This window comes from Gouania willdenowi, chromosome 6 (assembly GCF_900634775.1).
Source record: "Gouania willdenowi chromosome 6, fGouWil2.1, whole genome shotgun sequence".
Taxonomy (NCBI): domain Eukaryota; kingdom Metazoa; phylum Chordata; class Actinopteri; order Blenniiformes; family Gobiesocidae; genus Gouania; species Gouania willdenowi.
In genome coordinates this window covers 50,025,398-50,046,734 of record NC_041049.1, presented here as the reverse complement: position 1 = coordinate 50,046,734, position 21,337 = coordinate 50,025,398, and the positions used below count along the sequence as shown (strand labels likewise).

The following is a 21,337-nucleotide window of genomic DNA, read 5'->3' as shown; positions in this document are numbered from 1 at the left end:
GCCTGCAAATTCAAACAGACGCAGTGGTATTTGTTTAATTCTTCACCAGCCAAAATGGCTAGTAATGCTACAATGTTAACAGCCAAAGTTCATTTTTACCCCCAATTGGCGGGTTGGCGTGTGTTAATTTGAAGCCCTGATTGTATTCCTTGGAGCATTAATAGGTGAGAGACATTTTCAGTCGGGTGTTACATCAAGGTCGTTTCAGGTTTTCTTCTGCAGGTAAACAAAGTAAACAGTGTTCTGTAAGCTGAAAACACTTAAGAAAAATTATAGCGAGAATCCGAGTGTGAATGGTTACATTTTCAAGCCATAAGAGATAATGCTTGGGAGGACAGTTACCATTACATTCTGGTGATTTGGAGGAGGAAAATGTGCAAGAAATGTGTCCCTTAAGTAACACTGCTAACCTGACAATTCAACGACTGCACTGATCAATTTTTTTCTGCCCCACAATCGTTGCTTTATTCTTCAATTCTTCTCTTTCTTATCAAAGTCTAAAAACATGAAGTCAGGTCTGAGGCCGTGCGCTGAAACCCCCACTGAGCGGAAACACTCCACGAAGCTCAATGCTGATGGTTAAATGTAAGCCTGTCCTTCAGAGAAAATGGCATGAAAAACTATATGCTTTAAGTGCTGCCACAATCAGTCATCTTGGAATGTTGTGATAGAAAGCACTGGTGGACATAGCAACGTCTTCTGTCACGTCTCGGTAGAGGAAGCACATTCATAAAAGCAATGCTGATTCAGGTTCTTTTAATCAAGAAGGCCAATGAATGCACCCTCACCGGTCTCATAAGTACACTCATAACACATTTAAACGCTCATTCACAGCTAAGACCAATTGGGAGAGTCCGATTAACCCAACTTGCCCATTTTTTTTTTAATTTAACTGTGAGAAGAAACCATAGAAACTTGATATGGCACTAAGCCATGCACTTTACTCCCCTGATAATAATCACAAACTATGTGTCGTACAGCATTGCTTTTCTTGGTTATTTTAACAGTCTCTGAGGAGTCATAAAGAGACACAGTGAAGGGAAGCGACGATATGAATTATGGTCACATAACAAGAGAGCAGCAATGTGCACTGAAATTATATAGTATAGTAATATAAGATACCGGTAAGTGTCAAACAATGCAAAGTTTTCCGGTAATTGTTCATTTATTGTCGCAATTTTTGCTTCTGCACAATGAACGGTTCTTAATTTCCAAAATTCATGCACTGTGTGTATTTGATTAATTTGGAGTGTAAAAATTGGATGGATTGATACAATTAAAAAAATATAAAAGAAAATAACATTGATCAGCCTCCTCTGTCTGTGTGTAGATCTATAGATCTCAAACAGGAACCCAGCCATACAGCTTAATACTTGTATAAAGGGCCTAGCTAATGCTCGAGGGGCCTGAATGATTGCATATATTTACATATTTGCTTAAATTATACTAAATTAATAATAATAATAAATAAGGACGCACTGATCGATCGGTCGAATATACTGCTGTGCACTTTACTTTTGCCAAAGAGCTCAAAACAGGTCTGTAGTGTAACCTGTTGCACAAGTTTTGTTTGTTTTTAAAATGTGAAAAATGAAAGATTAAATTTAAGGAAATTATATAAATGAGTATTTTGGACAGCAATGCTCTGAACTTTTACATTTACATTTGATATAACTACCTCCTGTGCAGTTAAAACAACACGTTTTATTGTTTCACGGTTATTACATGTTTTGCAAAAAAATTAGATTGGAAGATTCAAGGTGTCGGAATCAGCCAAAACCGGCAGGTCAGGATTTTGAGTAATCGGTGCACCCCTAATAATAAATCTTAATATATTCTATTTATACTTAAGCTTTGCGAGAGCAGCTGGCCGCCTCCGCGTTGTTCCACTTTTAGTACAGCCCTACGATCCAAGTCGTATAGATAGTCATGTTGGTACGAGACTATTTGGAGCTAGGTTAATATTTCGTATGCCAATCTATGGGATTGCAGTTTTTTGTACTGAGCTGAGTTTCCAGCTCCGCATGAGAGCCGAACCGGATCCTCTGTGAGTTACAATCCAATACTGTATAATAATACACAAAATGTCAACTTGACGCGAGTGAGAAGTGACCAAAAAAATTAGAATTATTTAAATATTGAAAAATACTTTGCTAAAGCACTATTTAGGGTCTGTTATCTGTTAAAAACAAATGTATGACCATATATCTATATATTGGGCAAAAAGTTGTGCCCATAATCAGGAATTAGCTCATAGATGGGTTTAAATGTGTGTTTTTTCATTCATTCAAATATCTAAATCATATTTGTATTATTTTTTGTAAATATCTGTATCACATTTGTAAATAATTTGTATTATTATTATTATTATTATTATTATTAGTAGTAGTAGTAGTAGTAGTAGTATCTATCTTACTTTATTTTCTACTACTGTAATGTAAATGTGTGTGTTTCTGATCCCTAATTTTACTTAAATGTGTGGGTATCTGATCCCTATCTTTTACTTAATTATACACTTATTTATCGTTTATTCTTTCTTTCGTCTTTGTTAAAGTTTTTATTCTTTTATTTGTGATTTTTTTTTCTCCTGTTGCTGTAACATCAGCAATTTCGCCCTGGGATTAATAAAGGAATTCTGATTCTGATGTTTTGTTGTGTAGTGTGTTCTCCATCCAACCTATTGAGCTCCACTAAACTGTGAAAGAAGCATGAAGGAAAAAAGCGTTGGAGGAAGATTGAGAAATTTGCGCTTGTGTCATTTCCGATATGCTAATTGGCCATTTTGGCATCAGTGAAGATGAGAAGTAAAGAAGTAAATCAGTGCCAACCCTTCAAAGTAAGAGCTTAAATGTCAGTGAACAAGGTTGTCCCAGGACAAAACGGTGAATTATGCTGTGCTGTAGCAAGACCTATTTTGTATTCCAAAAAAATTGTATTATGAAAATCTGGCTCTCATCAGTCTTTCTGGCAGACTTTTCCATCTTTTATTCTTTCATTCGTCTTGTCTCGCTTTCTTACTGCTCACTCACAATGACAGTGCAATTATTGTGGCCCAATCTGCTTTCCTCAATTATTCATTCCAGTTTGGCCTCAGCTGCAAGATGTCCTGTAGTTATTTACAGAATTCCTCTCCAGAGTTGATAACATTACTACTGGACTAAGCTCTCCTATTATCCATCTGCGGCTCTGTTGTCTCACCCTGTGTTTGCAGAATCGACAAAACAGAATGAGTCCTTGTTTGACCTCATCAATACAACATGGAGAGGGGACCCACTGTTTGCCTCATCACTGCAGCTCTGCCCTGGACCCGTCAAAGCATACATTGGGCAGAAATGTCTGATAGTGTTTACACTTAATATAAAAGCAATGCTATCTTTGGCTAACCCTACAACCTTTTCGGTACGACTTTGCTTGGGAGTTGTTTTGTCCCTTTAGCATGAAGCTGGTCCGTTCCTTTGTTGAGAGGTAATTATTCTGTCAGTTGAGGCAACATTTTAATGGGATGATTTGGAGTTGCAGCCAAAAAGCAAACAACACATCACTTCAAATAAGCATCGTGATTCTCTAGTTACAGCTAATACGATCAAATAGGAACACATGGGCCCTTATGTGCCTTGCTTTGACTTCAGTGCCTGCTTTCTCAAATGAGCTTCATTTGCTCCCTGCGCTGTTGCTGGTGTTTTCTAAAAATCAGGCATGGTCCAGTTGGAGAACCTGAGGTGCACCATGCGTTACCATAATAAATTGGTAAGGGAAAAAAACTACTGGCCCCTGGATGTGCCATGTGTGCCGCGTAACGCTGCCCAAAAGTCGAGTATTAAAGCTGCTGTATGTAGAATTGTGAAACTTGTATAGAAACAACCACTCTTGCCCCTGCCCTACCTGATTTGAAACCTATCATCCCTTACCTTTATCCCCGTGAACGCCCCCAACCGTAGAGCTCTTAGTGACTTTTTCCTTAATAGAGACTAGTAACAAATATAGAGATTTTATCTTGTGTTATTGGAGAGTTTTCTGGTGTTTTAGAGACTCAGCTCACACACAGGCAACTGCAGTGATCCCGGCTGCCGCTTAGACATCACTCTGCATCCAGACAGACGAGGTTCTTGCTACCTTGGAAAATCTTCTTTTAGATTCACATGTGACGTGTCCCATCCGCTATCACTCTCCCTCTGACACCAGTACGTGTTGCGGCCCCTACGCAATCACGGAGGTCAGTCAGCAAACCTCCATGTGTCCGTTCTGCCCGAGTATGTTTGTGCCTTTAGACTGTTGCTTCATCACGTCAGTCTTCCTTTTTCCACTTGCTTTGCAGCGTAAAGGTTGTGCCTAACGCCTCCTGCTGGAATGTTTGCCATTGTACTTTTTTACAGAGGACGTGAACACGCATCAACTTTATTTGACCAGCCAATAATGACACCCCAAAACAGCTTATGGAGCACTGTGTTTGTAAAAAGATCTCTGATTGGCTGAAAAGTCGCGTCACACTCCTGGAGATGTAGAAAGATGTAAAAGTGTACTGTCGTTTCAGCACACTTTGAATTACAACAATGCTCATAGGTGATAATGGATTTTTGATCAAATGGAGTCAAAAAAAAAACCTTACATACTGCAGCCTTAAGCGAAATGCTGCACAGTTTGTCACTGCAGATCTGCAGCAGTTCAATCATAAATGAAGTGAAAAGTTCCCGAAGACCCCCGAATTACATAACATTTTATAACAAGAAGAAACAAACAATCTCCAAGAAATATGTGGTCCAGTAATACAAAAAGCCTATTATTACTTAAACACCCAACTCTGAAAGCTTATGCAAATGACTTTACACTGCATCACCATATTCAGAAAGCACTGCGGTGCTTATTATTCATTGAGCGATGATTGCAATGTGAGTGGACAAACATTCAATTAACTTTTGAATTAATCATGAATCAATCATTCAAATAAAAGAATGACGGGTTTTGTTGGCTGTGCAATTTCCACTGACTGGGTTCATTACTATTGCAACAAACACATAATAGGAAGCTAAAATGCAGATAAAGCAACAAAGTAAAGTAATGAAATAAATAAAGTAATAAAGCTTTTTTGTTCATTTCAATGATTAAATTGTATGACAGCAAAGAAGCTAAGTTTAAAATATTTTTTAGGATACCTCAAGTAAAAAGTGGATTAAGGAAGTTTGGGGATTTCAGTTTCTAAAACAGGGGTCCCTGGATGATTAGGAGTCCACTAGCTAAAGGATTTTAGATCCAAACAATCTTTACTGTAGACGTACTGTAAACCGGATCATTTAAAACCATTTATATGATAACTGGTAATTACTGGTCACTGGTTAACTGACATTTTGTAATAAATAATAGTTATTTCATCACTAAATATGTAAGAGCAGGAAATTATGTATTTTTTTATTTTTTTTTTTTTTTTCTTTTTGTTTTTTTTTTTTTTTTTTTTTTTTTCTTGTCTGCACATTCTGTCGAAGGTTAACACTACAAGAAGTGCAATCTTTTAACAGCAATGCATATTTTGTTATTGCAATTAAATACATTTATTTATTTCATTGCATAATTGTGACCATCACCAGCCCTCCCTAGGGAAGGGTAAGAAATACTTTATTAAAGGGAGGATGTAAAAAAAGAGAGGGCAGTGTTACACCAAGGTGAGGGGTTGGAGAGGGGTGGGGAAGTTAACAGGGAAGAGGAATACAAGATAGGAAATGGAATGGGTGGGGAGTAGTCGATAGATTTCAAGTGATGCGATGTGAAATTGTGGTTGTGTATATTGTGCTTATTGTTGTGTTATCAAGCCAGTTTGGTGACCAGTGTGCGGCTTAGGAATAATGGTGGTGGCTGTGAGCAGAGGAAGAAGTGAGTGGAAATTCCATAAAACAGGTATTTGGGAACAACGTGTCTGTGGTTGAGCCCAGTATGAGTGTTATCCCACAGCCCAAGGCCAGTGCATCCATGACAAATGTATTTCCAAGAACCGCCACTGCAAAACCCACGAGCCGCCCCCGGGCCCCGGAAGCAGCCAGGCCAGCAGCAAGAGCGGGCAACCCGGGGGCCCCCGGCGACCACCACACGGCCAAGATTATGACACCAAAAACTAAATAGTCCTATGGCTCCGGTCTATACTTAGTGAAATAACTCCTGATCATGTTACAGTAGATAGAAACAGATACAAAAATAAAAACATCAGATAATAAAATGCCTCAGTGTAAAATATGGAGACATTGCATCTCACAGGGGTAAAAGTTTTAGGACAAAAACAATCATTCTTAGAATTAAATGAAGCCTCAAAGGGACTCAACTGTCGTCAGCAAGAACAATAAGGTTTGACATTATGATAAAAAAAAAAAAAAGAAGAGCTCACTTTGTTGCTGATGCAGCAACTTTTTCTATTTTCAGCAGCATTAACAATATTCTTATAAATCTGATGCTTCCGTGATGGGAACTCAGTGAACTTTTCACTTTAGGATATATGAGGATACATTCTATACTGTATACTGTGAATATTTTTTTCACATGTTTTGGCATCCTCTCATTGGTAAAAAGTTTTCTTTTTACTTTTTTTTAAGAAACTTTAAATGAGACCTACATAATAATCACTGCAGGTTGAATGTTTGTGGTCCAGTTTCTCAGCAGATGTAAAGGTTCAAGTCAAAATGTATGATTCCTCCATCCCTAGACAAGCAAGTTTGAGTTTGCTCTGTTTATGATGTCATAAGAGGAATAACTCCTCCTACTAACATTGCCTCTGTCCCTGTAGGGAGGTGAGCTCCGCCCTCATTCTTTACTTTGTGGGTGAACAAACGTGGTGAAGGCAGGATGCAACTCAAAAGTTTATTTTGAGTTGCATCCAGTGGCTGGATTTTATCTTTGCTGGTTGTCAACACTTCAGGACTCAAGCACAAACGTGGAAGATGTAAGTTCATATAATTTTATGTTTCTTTTACTGTATGAGCCTATAACTAGCAGTATAAGCTGCTGGCTGTTAAAATGTCAGTGTGACGTTAACTGCTCAGTTACTGGTGCTAACGTTGTGTCCATTGACACACAAGAGAAAATAATATCAGAATATAGGGCTGGGGCGCACACACGCATGCTTCTGTGTCCACCATCACCCTGAAATGGACAGAAGTGTCCGCTATGAAAGCGGAGGTAAACGGGAGGCATTGCTGTGCTTTAGGACTCTCATTTTTAACATGCTCGGGCTGAATAAACAATACAAACATGCACACACACACACACACACACACACACACACACACACACACACACACACACACACACACACACACACACACACACACACACACACACACACACACACACACACACACACACACACACACACACACACACACACACACACACACACACACACACACACAGCAGACGCTGACCCCGCTTTCAGAGCCAGTAGACTGGCGAAGAAGTCCGGTGCTCAGCCGCTTCCCTCCAAGACATTTTCAGCGCTCATAGGTTTTCAACTTTGTGCACAATTGTGAGTGAAATAAGGCCTTGTCACATAAAGCAAACAACTCTTCGGTGTAAATGAGACAATAATACAATGTAATGGGAGCATCTACAGAAAGTTTTATCACGACAATGACGTCATTGATTGGACTGGCGAATTAAGACATTATAGCAGATCACATTAATTGCATAAAATGCAAAATATTGGCTGATCCGATAAAGCCGATCAGATCGGTTTAAAGTCTTGTGCCAAGCTTTATTCTTTGTACATATTCAAATTGTGGGAATTTCTTTTATTTAGCATATAAACAGATATATATATATATAAATATATTATTATCTTTTTAAATAATCTTTTTTTCTCAATTGTTTTGTTTTTGTAATTGTTTAATGTAATAATCAAAATCATAATTGAATTTTGATTCATTGCACAGCCTTATGACAGGAGACATTCAACATAAGATGTGTGAACGCTCCTCTCCCAGTGCGAGGCGAGAAGAGGGCGTGGCCAGACACAGCTCATTTGGATACCCGGAAGTACACTCAGACACAGTCTGGTCTGAGGGGAGCTCATGAGAGCGAATTTTAAGACCACGTTCCCAGTTTTGGGAAATAAACTTCAAATACGATTTGTTGGGCTTCTGAGACCTATGTGAAATAGTATGAAAAGTATAGGTGGCAAAACTATAACTCTTCAGTACTAAAGTATAGGTATAGATACTTGAATAAAAAATGACTCTGGTTAAAGTAAAAGTATTGAAGTTGCTCCCTTACTTGAGTAAAAATAAAAAACTACATGCTACTAAATCTAGTAAAACAAATTTCCCTTCAATAATAAGTAGAGGTGTCCCGATCCGATATTGAACATTCTTTCCGATATTAGCCTGAAAACAAATATCGGATGTCGGAGTCAAATTTCTGGATTTTCTGATTTATTTATCTATATATTTTTTCAAATAAATTTTGTAGTTAGTTTATTCAATTGTAGAATACTGTAGATATTATGTTGAAGGTTAAAATGTATGTAACCAATTGGTAAATAATAAATGAGTCAGTTTTTCTCATACCTGCTGTTGCTGACTATTGTTCTCTGTTTGAGTGACATCACTTGATCAAACCTTTTCTAATATTCCACACTACAAAATAAGTCATTATTATTATTTTTATTAAAGAAAAGAGAGAGAAAAAAGTATGTATGATTCATGCTGATATCGGATCAATATCGTATCGGCCGATACTCAAGGCTGCAATATCGGGATCATATCGGAAATGAAAAAGTTGTATCGGGACATCCCTAATAATAAAACAGGGTTTTTAAACCATCAAATTCTACATCTTTTATTTTGTTAAGAACTTGTAGAATATTGGTGCATGGAAATAAATGAAATCTGTTGCCCTTTATGAACACCTGGAGAATTTAGCACTCATTATTATGTCAATAAAATGTTTCAAGAAAAAAAATGCAAATGTTTAATTAAACCCAGAGATGAACATTTTTTAAAACTTGAAAATGTTAACCATTAAACTAAAACCTTTCACAAGCAGCTTCGCGGTTGTTGGTTTGGATCTTTTTACGTCGTGACGTCATCTTCGGAGGTCTTAAAAGTAATGAGCTCATTTTAAAATGTAAGGAGTAGAAAGTACAGATATTTGTTTAAAAAAACGTAAGGAGTAAAAGTAAAAAGTCGCCGAAAAACATAAATACTCAATTAAAGTACAGAAACTCACCTCTGATGAAAAGCAGTAAACTTTAAAAAGTTTAGGATGCAGCAAGGAATGCCCTGTATTTCTCACATTCTCATCAAACTGATGTGTAAAGGGGAGCCGTTTAATGCCTAGCTCAAGGGCACACTGACTACACAGTATATCATGAGCACTTAACGGGGTCCCACTTTGACTCTTTTCCCTCCCTGGAGCACAAACACACACACAAAAACTCACTGAGTTCAGAGACGCTGCCCACTCTCGTGGCCAATAAGCACTGTTCAACAGAGCGCAGCTCGGCTTGACTGTAGGCGTTTCCCTCGCCACCCTTTCCCAATCGCTGCGGCTGCGGCTGCTGTTCCCGCTGAAGATTCAGGCCTTCAGGAAGACTGAGTACACCTGAAGGAGGGCGGAAAGAAAAAAAAACAATGCATCAGTGTTGACGGCATTGTAACAGCTAAGTGAGAACATTAGGGATAAATCATCCTGAGTTACTGACAATGTACAAAAATAAGAAAAAATAATTTCTCCTATTGTGTCAGTTTAAACACTGATCTGAACAGATGATATGAAAATAAAACGCCTGTGCAAACATAAATATTGGAGGGATTACACACTGCCATCATAAAATTAAGTATATCAAATAACCATTGCAACACATTAAAAGCATTGTAACCACCACTGAAACATTGCACAAATACACAAAAATATTGATTAAATATCCCAAAAAAAAAATAAATAAATTTTTTAAATTAAAAAATACATTTTTTAAATTAAGAAATTGATTTCAAATCGGCACCCAAAAAAAAAAAAATCGCGATATATCATGAAATCGATTTTTTTTCACACCCCTAATCAGTGATGTGGTGGACAACACCAGCAGCATAAAACGAGCACAATTCTACATTGACTCTGATTATGTCAGTGCAAAACAAACATATAAAACTGGTACAAAACGTCACAAAATGACTTTTGCTAATAATGGGAATGAACACAGATGAAAGCTGTATGTACAGTACATTCATTAAAAAGAAAAGTGTGGTTATGCAACATAATGACACCCTTTTGTTACATGTCAGTGACTTTTCCAAAAAGTTATAATAATATGTAAGCTTTAGTTATTCACACCTCTTTGTGTCAGTTATTCTTCCTGGTTGAGAGTGAAGGGACACAGTTTCTATTGATTACACCTCACAGTGTTTGCAAGTTGTCAACTCATCAAAAAACAACAAGCAGCAGCTCTCCGCTCAACCTCACTCATTATGCACAGAAAGCAGCTTTAGTTTAAATGCACCCTTTCTAATAATACACAGTTAATTTAATGCATAGGCAGCCAGCAGGAAATTTGACATTCTTCATTTCATCACTTAGAGGGTAAATTGTTTTCCTTTCACGAGTGAAGTCTGAAAATTATAAAAAGAGAAATGAGTGGGTTCAGAGTTAAAGCACGGTAAACTAACATTTTAGAAGAATAAACTAAAATTACTCCAGAGTCTTACTTCAAGAAAATGATCAAATTGCGCTTTTAAATAATTAAGACAGGTGGGTAGGGTATGATTAAATGTCTGATTGAATGAAACTTTTAGAGCCTAAACAGAATTTCCTAAACAAAATAATAAAACCTGTTATTTAACTTTGCCTTTTTCGGTTGTTCCTTTTGCACAGACATATTCAAGTATGGGCTGAGATTTGTGCCACTGGAAACTGAATCAGCAATTGATTGCTCAACCTTGCAGACCGGAAGTGTGTCTCCGTGTAGTGAAATTGAGTTGCATGCAGCAGTGAATCTGAATTTGAGAAGCTGAAATATATTGAATTTTTGGATTGTACTGACTCAAGTGATTAATTCAGTTTCAAAATGGTAAATTCAATTTCAAGTTGTTACTTTCAAATTCAATAGCAACTATTCAAATTCAGTTTCTAGTGGCACCAGGGGCATCGGACTGGGGGGGTAAAGGGCAGTCATGTGCATTCAGGGTAGGCAAGGTAAGCAGTGCCTACCCAAGGGTGAATTGATATTTGGATTATTTGTTTTAATTATAATATAATTATAAATTATTTATTTTTCCATTTCCGATAGCCTACAGTAAGTAGTACAGTATAAGTTTGAAAGTGTCAGCATTTTATGCTTTTCATAGCCCAAATGACTAAACATTGCTATTTCCTGGTACGGCAGAGACGCTGCACAGTCTCACTCCGCTGTAAGGCAGGATGAGGCCACACCCCCTCCCAAAAGCACATTGCTGCTCTGCCTCTGTTCCCATAGCGTGTTTTTATGTGTTTGCACATGCGCAGTCAGTTCCTTAAGATGAAAACCATTTACGTAAATAGGCAGCTCTCTCTGCTGCCTTTGGATGTAACCGTGCTGTGTTAAATGCTATACGTACGTTCACAGTGCATTAGTGAATTGGAAGCACGTGGCAGCTGCTACGTTCTCTAGCTAGTGGGCGGGATAACACTACAGGCAGGATGACAGCACTAGAGACAATAAAGAAACTTTCTTTTGAGGAAAAACGACAGCTTTTAAAAGATGGGAGACCAACACCTGAGCTACCAGACCTTCAGCAAAGGTCAGAAAATTGATGGTATTTTCTACAGTGAATGGTGGGATTGGCTTTGTGGATGCGCCTCACCGAGGCTGTTCCGAGTTGTTGTTGTTGTTGTTGTTGTTGTTGTTGTTGTTGTTGTCTTTTTCTCCGTGTTTCTGTGTTTCCAACACAAACAACAGATGTGCTGCCGTGTCGTGAGATATATGTTGTTGGGAAAGTATGGAGGCTATATTAAATAATTGTTTATGTTTCTTTAATGGTGTTTATGATGTTGATTTTGTTAGATGGCTAAATGCTTGTTCATGTGGATCTTGTTGGTTTTTTTTTCTTTCTTATTATGAATTCTATATTTTGATAAGTGCATTGAGATGACTTATAAAACATACGGAATTGTCATTGGTGTTGACATTGGTGGCCTCGATTTGCAACGCCCTGCCTACCCTACCGCTCATGGCACGTCACTGGTAAAGGGTACCCAGGGCTCAAGGCAGGGGGGGGGGGGGGGGTGGGGGCTCAGAAGTCTGCTTTACATATATGTACAAATATGCATTAAAAAAAAAAAAAAAATTGATTATTTACATTAGAATGAAAAGAGCTCTGTGTGAAAATAAGCTGGTTGTTAAGCATAGTTTTGCACTAAACACAGTTATTGATGCAGCATCAGGGCTCTACCACCCACTTTAAAACAGGCAAATGGTACGACCCACATGTGCTGCGCACTGCAGCAGGTAGTCTGAACTGTGGATGTGCAGTGGAGCCGATAAACAGCAGCATGTCCTTCCTCAAGAAAACAAAACCAGGCCAAAAACTCAAAGAAAGGGAGAGAAAGTGAAATGAGGGAAATCTGCTGCTTACTCAATTCTTCAGAGGTGAGCTTTAAAACACTCACATCTTTTTTTAGGCAATATATTATTTAGTTTGAAATTAACTACGTGCACTATCGTGCATTTAAATGCTGGAACATTCCTTTTGCATGTCAAATCTTAATTGGAAATAAAGTTATTTTAAAAAAAAAAATATTTTGAAGGCTAAATTTTGCTGATACCAACTCTTAAATAGGTGAGTGTCCCCATGATTCTAATCAATCGGTATTTACCTTTTATTAACCTTTGTACACGTTTGCTTTGCCTGTGTGTTAGTTATACGAACACCCCCCTCAAAAAAAAAAAAAAAAAAAAAACCCTTAAATTGTAGCAAAATTATGTCACAAACACAATATTCAATAAACCACTAAAATATAGAACAGGTTTATAAAATACACGCAATGGATATGGAGTCAATAGGTTATTGCAGTTTCTCTTCAACCTTGGGGTCAGGACCGCATCTGGGGTCAGCCTGGAATTAAAATGGGGTTTATATGTCTCTAGTAATTGGTAAAAAAAAAAAAAAAAAAAAAAAAAAAAACGTAGGTAAAAACTGATTAAAATTCTATTTTTAAAATATTTTTAATTATTGTTTTTCAAAAACACGTCAAACACAATAAAAATCAAATAACTGTATCCTATACTTTAACTTTTTCAACTATAAATCTAGTTCAAATAAAATGCAGTGTAAAAATATCTAAGGTGGCACACTTGTCACTTTGTCACTCATCCTGGCTATTATGTATCACACATAACACACTTTAATAAACATGATCAAAAACTAATGCTAAAAAAAAAAGTCTCCGGGGTCACCGGACATTTGTGATATAAATATGGGGTCACGACCCAAAACAGGTTGGTAACTTCTGGGTTAATGGGAAAAATGTGAATACCTGTTTCTGGGCAAAAAAAAGGTACATATTAAAACTTGCAGTAGGGGCCCAACGAGATGGTTTTTACCCAGGGCCCAAAATGTGGTGCTACGCCCCTGAGTGGCACAAATCTCAGCCCATAATGAAGTATTATCAAACATGCGTTAGTTTTGGGAAATGACTTTTGACAGTAACTACTACTCAAACATTTTACTTTTAAATGAAGTAGCTCTGTTATGTTACTGTAGGTTGCATTAATCCTTTATTTGTATGCAGATTGGTAAAGTAATTCATCTTTGGTCAGCTGCGATGTAGTTCTATGTATTAAGTTTACTCCTGTTTGTTTTCACACACTGAGATGCATTGTGGACATGTTTGTTTACTCTGAACAAAACAGGCAGTGATGGTTGCATCCTCTTAAACATCCTTCAGACAGAGATATGCTGAGTATTTCTTTTTTTTTATTGAGGACAAAGACAAGAACATTGTTGATCTATGTCGACTGTGTCTAGGCTCAAAGCCCTTATGTAGAAACAGTAACTCTAAGCTAAAGGCGATTCAATTATTCAAGCCAGAATCATGTATGATATTATAAACATACAGCCTATGTCTACAGTTGAGATGCCAACTTTATGGGTACTTAACTAGCATGATACCATGTCCAGGCGGCACACGTAAAATGATGTGATGTGAATGAAAATAAAGGAAGCTGTCAAGTTGCTCAGCACTGTATTATTTTCCATACGATGACGGTACTGAAATTAAGGCTGAATAGGTCTTTTTTTAGATAAAGTAATGCAAATGTTACTCTTTCCAGTAACGCAATACCTTTTGATATAAGAGTGAGTAAAAGAACTTATTTATAGGGATGTAACGGTTCACTCAACTTCCGATACGATTTGATTCACGATATGATTCTCTCATGATTTATTTCACAAAATGAGGCTGTAGACAAATGATGACTGAAAAATAGATTTTTTTTCTTTCTTCGAAAATACAAATAAAAATACTGTACTATTTTCTTTTATCTTTCATTGTTAAAAGAATATCTTGATAAATTATGCAAAACATGGCAATCTAATTAAAAAATGAAATAAAATTTGGAGTGCCATTTTCGACGAGTTGGGAACGATCCAACTCGTCGACATTGGTAAACCTTGACCCTCTTGTCGCTCTTTTTGGATTGCCCCCATCACTTGATTGGCCTAAAACCTCACAACATATTATTGCTTTCACTACCTTGCTTGCGAGGAGGCTCATCCTCCTCAAATGGACGCATGCATCCCCACCTACACATAATAGATGAATTCAGGAGACTTGAGAAAATCAGATTCTCCCTGAACGATTCCTTACAGGTCTTTTATAAAATCTGGCAACCTTTTACTGCATATAGATACCTTGCACATTGAAGCTGAAACACAATGAACTGAGTTGTTGATTATGTTTTATTTATTTATTTAATTTTCCTTTAATTTCCTTGTTTTACTTTTTGTTATTGTTAAATTCCCCCCCCCTTTTCTGTTTTTTTCTTTTATTTTGTAATTATTTAACCCTTGACTCTTGATTGTCTTGTCCACCTTGTTGTCTGTGGTGTGAATGGTTGTGAGTGAATGATTTGCTTCGTTAGGGAAGGGTGACTTGGATTTATGTTGTGTTCTACTCTAACGTCCATCCATTTTCATTCCTGCTTATTTCCGTTTAACAGGGTCGCGGGGGTCTGCCGGTGCCAATCTCCTGGACAGGGCGCCAGTCCATCACAGGGCAACACAGACAGACAAAGAACCACTCATTCACTCCTATGGGCAATTTAGAGACTCCAATCAACCTTACAGTCATGTTTTTGGATTGTGGGAGGAAGCCGGAGAAACCCACGCAACACGGGGAGAACATGCAAACTCCACACAGAAAGGACCCAAGTGTCCACCCCAGGGCATGAACCCAGGACCTTCTTGCTGTGAGGCGGACGTGCTAACCACTAAGCCACCGTGCGCCCCTCTACTGTAACAAGTTTGATCCAATTGAGGGGTTACCATTGATGCACATCTGGTATGTTTTTGCCTTGTACCTTCCCAATGTAAAAACCAATAAAAATATTTGACAAAAAGAAAAAAAAAAAATGAAATAAATGAAGAAATAGTACAAATGAAGAAGATTCATTTCAATTCTGGCTCTACGGTAAACTATGCAAAACTGCATAATAGTTCCTTTTCTTTTTAAAAGTGCAACTGAAAATTTATTTTGTGCCTTAACAATTGGACTTTAAAACAAATCCCATATCAAATAAATAATATTAATAAACAAACTATGGCTTTCATTCTCTCTTGTTTCTCACTTTCCTCTCTGTTCCCCTCTGACCTTGGATTTCACATGATCTTTCTTTCTCACCTCTTTCATTTTGTCTTGGGGAAGCCAAAACGCTTCCACACTTCTGATTTAAAACACGGTGGTGCGTCCTGAATTTCAAATTTTAAATAGATAGCGCCCTCTGCTGTATTTAAAAAAAAAAGAAATTACAGGACTGTGATTCAATAATTCAGAGTATCGATGTGAACCGAGACACCGTTGAATCGATTTTTACCTTCCTCATGATTAATCTTTACATCCCTTCTCATTTACTCAAAGTAATGAAGTAAGTAGTAATGTGAACTAGTTTGTTAACTCGTAAAAAACATTCTGCGTTTTACTAATTAGACTCTGACCAAGACTCCTGGTCAATGTTTGGTTCTCTCTAAAGAACAATCAGTCTACAAGTCTAATAATTACAAAGATACCTGGGGGTTCTGGTTGCTTTACTACAAAGAATCCAACCAAATACACACAGTATATACAAAATAATAAAGGATTAGATCCCCTGTTCAACGGGAAGAACATTGTCGGACCAGAAAAGACCACAGTCCTGTCAAGTAACTAAGGCTGGATGTTCGACTACATCCTAAATAGTTTAAAACCGGTCTTGTTCCCATTTTAACATTTGGGCAATGCATTTTTTTTTTTTCCATAAACATAGGAAGTGTTTTCTTGTAAACATACTTAATTAGTGTGAATCAATGACTGCTTCATCCAGAAACTCTCTACAAGAAATGATGTGGGAGCAACATGTTGCACCAACTATTTTAGCTGCTCTGCAGAGTGTAAATTATAGACTTTATATTTATAGACTTTAATCTCTACACCAACGGTGATCAAGGACCATTTGAAGGTTTTAGTCTCCTCATTCATTTAAATGTTTTGGGTTGCTCAGTGCAGAAGATCATGGCTTTAAGATCTGCTGATAGTTATCTATTTATTCCACACAAACATGCAGATCAACAATCTGGTCATGTCAACACGGGTACTGGCACATGAGATCCACAAGCCTTTATTGTTTTTATTGCCACTGTCCTTGTCTGAAATGTCCATTCTTGAATTCTATTAATCATTTTATTGATATGGTTAATACAATTTATGAAAATATTTCAATGTTGCATTTTTAATGCCTCTTTGTACATAAGTTTAAATATGACATACCTATTGTAAGTAGCCAGGTATGTATGGAGGGAGGTGTGTGTGTGCTGGGGGTCCTGTTTGTTGTTGTACAGTCTGACAGCCACAGCAGGAAGAAATGATTCATGATACCAATCATTCACACACTGGATGCAGCACTCTGAAATAAAAAAAAAGCTCTCCAGATCTGTCAGAGTGTCTCACAGAGGATGGGAGTCATTGGTCATCATGAATGCTAGCTTAAACAACATTCTACGCTTCCCTACTTCCTCCACTGAACTGAGGGAGCATCCCAGGACAAAAGCTGGCCCTCCTAATCAGACTGTCCAGTCACCTCTTGTACACCTTTGAGAGGTTGCACCCAGAACGGACAATTCAATACAGGATGGCTGATGCCATCACTGCATCATAGAAGGACTTCAGGAGTGCTTTCTGGACTACAAAAAATGTCAGTGTCCTCAGAAGGTAGAGTCTGCTCTGGCCCTTCTTTATGGAGGGCACTAGTATTGTACTCAAGAACACACCATCCGAGACAAAGATTTACCCAAGACTAGAATACACTGAGACTAAGACAAAACCAAGACTTTTGGGAGTCAAGATCAAGTCAAGAACAAGACTGAGACAAGCTGAGACCAGGAAATGACCATTACCATATCTATCAATTTTAAAAACTATGACAAGGTTGAACAGTTAAAGAGTAGCTAAACTCCTGCTTTCTCCTGACCTGCCATTAGGAGGGAAATAAAAAAAAAAAAAATGCCTTGATTTTGGGCGGGGCTCTTGGAGCAGTTAAGATACGCCCCAGTCTATACAACAAAATCTATGCTATGTTAACTAGCTACTCTTTACTCAATATAGCTCTATTCACTCTTCTCTCAGTCCAACCTACTCACCACTGATTGTAGAGTCCACAGGTGCTAGTTTTTATGAAATGGGCGGGGCTAACAGTGCTTGTTTGTGATGCAAGATGGTCCCAAAACATCACATGATCTTGTTCTCAGCCAATAGCAAAAATCCATTGCAATAGCCGGATTTCAAACCTATAGAGGGCAGTCACTCTGACATTTTACAAGAAAATATACCAAATTGAAATACTTTGACTAAAATGTTTAGAGTTAAACCAGGATCAATCAACAGCACTACTTCATAACCAAATACATTTATATTCAGCAGAAAAAATAGGGGGTTTGGTTACTCGCTAAAGAGCATTCTCTCTTTAAACTTGGTTTCTTTATAATACATTTGACATACAGTCTGCAACTTAAAGCACAATATACAAAAATCTTGACAAATGTGTCACAAAACTCTTACAAACAATAAATCCTGGGATGTATTTAAAAGCCATTGATAAGTCAAAAATAATTTAAAAAATCTGAAAATAGGAAATTTATCAGTCATGTGAATGAGGCATAAAGAGGTATTTCTGAATAGAATTAAGATGGACTGAGTTGCTAGTTTTTTTGTAGATGTCTGACACATAAGGCACTAGAAAATATTTTGAAGGATTCAAAATAGGAACAGTTCCACATGCTTCTCCTTATTTTCATAATAATAAACTTGAAGAATAGCAGATCAGTGCTGATCTTGACAGGAAATCCTGAGTCTGACCAGTCCGTTACCAAGACAATACTGAGTAAAAAGGGTCTTGATTCCAAGACAAGACCAAGACCATCAAAATGTTTTCTCGAGACCAAGACCAGCCCAGCTCACAGTTAAGATGAACACCCAACAACTTATAGGATGTCCCCATCTCAATGTCTCTTCCCTCAGTTGTGGATCAATGTTATTGTTATTTTGTCCATTGTGTTTTTTGACATGTGAGTTTCATTTCAGTTATTAAAGGCACTGATGTTTTATTGTTGTGTAATTTGTTCTGTATCGCTGACCCCATTCGTTCTTTTCTGAATTTCTGTTTGACGTTAATAAACCACAATTATCTGTTCCATAACAGCATGCCTTGTCAGCCTAAGCTCTGTGCCTGAGTCCTTATGTTCCCTACAACAGCTCCTCCTTCCTTCACCCCAATCAAACATAAACGGACATACACACAACATAATGACTTTGTCTCAAGTAACTGGCTGAAAGAAAACCAAACATCAGTGAGTGTGTCTCAACACAAGATGATCACAATGTCATGTTTGTCCTTAAGCCCCTCGGCCCCATGTTGTCAACAATGGACACCGAAAAAAAAAGAGCTGTTTAATACAAACTGTAATTGAACTGATTGTATCATTGGCTCCGTCAAGGAGACTCAATGAACATTACGGCCAATCTGACAACCTGCTACAGGGATTTATTTTGCTCAACCTAACCAGACTACTACATAGTACAGCAGTCTGAGAGGATATTCTTGACTATGTTGCGGGAATAGGAATGAAAATTTCCTTTGGGAGCTTGTTTCGTTTGAAGGTCAGCAGGAAAAACCACCTCTGCTAGGTTCCCTTGATCCTGTGGGAGGTGTTTAAGCCCTAGCTCATGTTCAAACACAACCTCGGGGATTTGAGATAGAAACGTGCAATATAAATAAATATGAACATAAGAAAAATAAATAAAGTCTTTCGTCAGAGTAGTTCGATTCTGCTTAAAATCATCTTGTATAGTACTGGAAATACTCTTAACTCAGTAAAGCAACACTACATTTTAGCAAAATAAATGATGCAAAAACACTGTGCAACTTTCAGAGATGTTAACCAAAGGATGAACTTTGTTATATAAAAATCTAAACTCCTCTCATCCCTTTGCATGTCTTTGAACACAGATATCAATAGAAAATCCAGCGTTCTGATGTTTCAAGCACATTGTGATACTTGAATTTGTGTTCACCACTCATGCAAGTGATGAAACTGCTGCATAATCTCACCTACAACTGGGTTTCTGAGTACTGAGTCCCAGTCACTTGGCATGAAAAAAATACAGCAGCTGTTCACAAAGAAGTAAATGTGGTCACAGCTCACCTCACTTTATTCCACATGGACCAAAGAACTACCAAGTCTCTAAAATGCATCAGCTCTTTCAATGGCTCAAGTCAAAGAGACAAAGAAAGAAAATTCCCAGAATCCTCCTGGAGCAAAGGACAAAACATCGAGGCTGCAGGGCTGGAGCTAAGGTGAATGCTAAGAGAAGGGGATTTAAGTTGACAGTTCTAGCTCTTAATGGTAACGTAAGATCTCTGGGCAACAAGATGGACAAGTTGGACGTAAGGTTAAGACCAACAGGACCTTGCAGTCTAATGTGTTTTACAGTGATGTGGCTTCACTCTGATGTTTCGGACCGCAATGTGTCAATCTCTGGCTTCAAGACCACTGGTTCTCCTGAGCAGTAAGCAGAGATGAGGAGGATTGTAGCAAAGGATTGGAGAAACATTGGTGTAATCCCACTCATGTGTCAATTAAGGAGCGTTTATTCAGCCCCGACTTGAAACTTTTAGCTAGGGCTGCTCGATTATAAAAAAAATAATAATCACGATTATTTTAGTCATAATTGAAATCACGATTATTTGTCAACCAAAAAGTTATTTGATTTTGAAAACCTTCAAACACTTAAATCAAGTATGTTCACTTGCACAAAACAAAAACACTTCTTACACATGATGTGTCTTTGCTCTAGGTCTTAATTATCAAACCCAGTGTTCCCATATCAGAGAATTTGATTTGCCCCTTGTTTACCAAGCATTTTTCCTGCGTTTCTCCTGCCATGTTTCAAGACCACTAGCAACATCTTTCCCGGTGATGGCCTGCAGGCTAGCTTTGGCTTTGAGAGGGGTCGGGGCGGAGGGGAGGAGCTTGAATGTTAGTGTATTAAACAACTCAAAGTTATTATTAATAACATGTGTGTGCCCAGCCTTATTATTTGTAGATGTCCAAAATAGTGGGTTTGTTTTATTTAGCGAATAAAACATATGTAAAAAAAAAAGAAATAAAAAAAAAGATTTTTTTTTTTTTTTAAATAATTGTTTTTTCTCGATTATTTTATTTTTGTAATAGTTGGATGTAATAATCTAAATCGTAATGACATTTTGATTAATTGAGCACCTACTTTTCGCCATGGGAATGAGGCTGTATTACTTGTGCAAAGAGCTCTCCTCTGCCAAAAACAAGATGCAGCAAGAAGTTGGAGATGTTCTACCATTCTGTGGTGGTCTACACCAACAATCTGAACAAAACTGATCAAGAAAGCCGGCTCCATTATGAGCTACCAACCAGACACCCTGGAAACTGTAGAGGAGAGGAGGACTCTGAACAAACCAACGCAACCACCTCTCCACCACCTTCTGCTGGGACAGTGGTGCTCCTTCTCCAGCAGGCTGCGGAAGCTCTGCTGTGAAAAGAAGCTTCTTGGGAACACTTTTTACTGCTCGGCCATCAAGCTGTTTAACAAAAACAGGAACACAAAT

The 21,337-nt window shown here is 37.8% G+C and overlaps 1 protein-coding gene across 2 annotated transcripts in view; it reads right to left on the bottom strand.

Annotated features, from left to right (window-relative positions):
• btbd11b (BTB (POZ) domain containing 11b) overlaps window positions 1–21,337 on the bottom strand; it is a 148,155-nt gene that overhangs the window by 40,647 nt on the left and 86,171 nt on the right. For both annotated transcript variants that reach the window (XM_028449418.1, XM_028449419.1), the window contains exon 2: window positions 9,415–9,576. In XM_028449418.1, coding sequence (XP_028305219.1) covers window positions 9,415–9,576 — 162 coding nt within the window. The remainder of the gene's footprint in view (window positions 1–9,414; window positions 9,577–21,337) is intronic.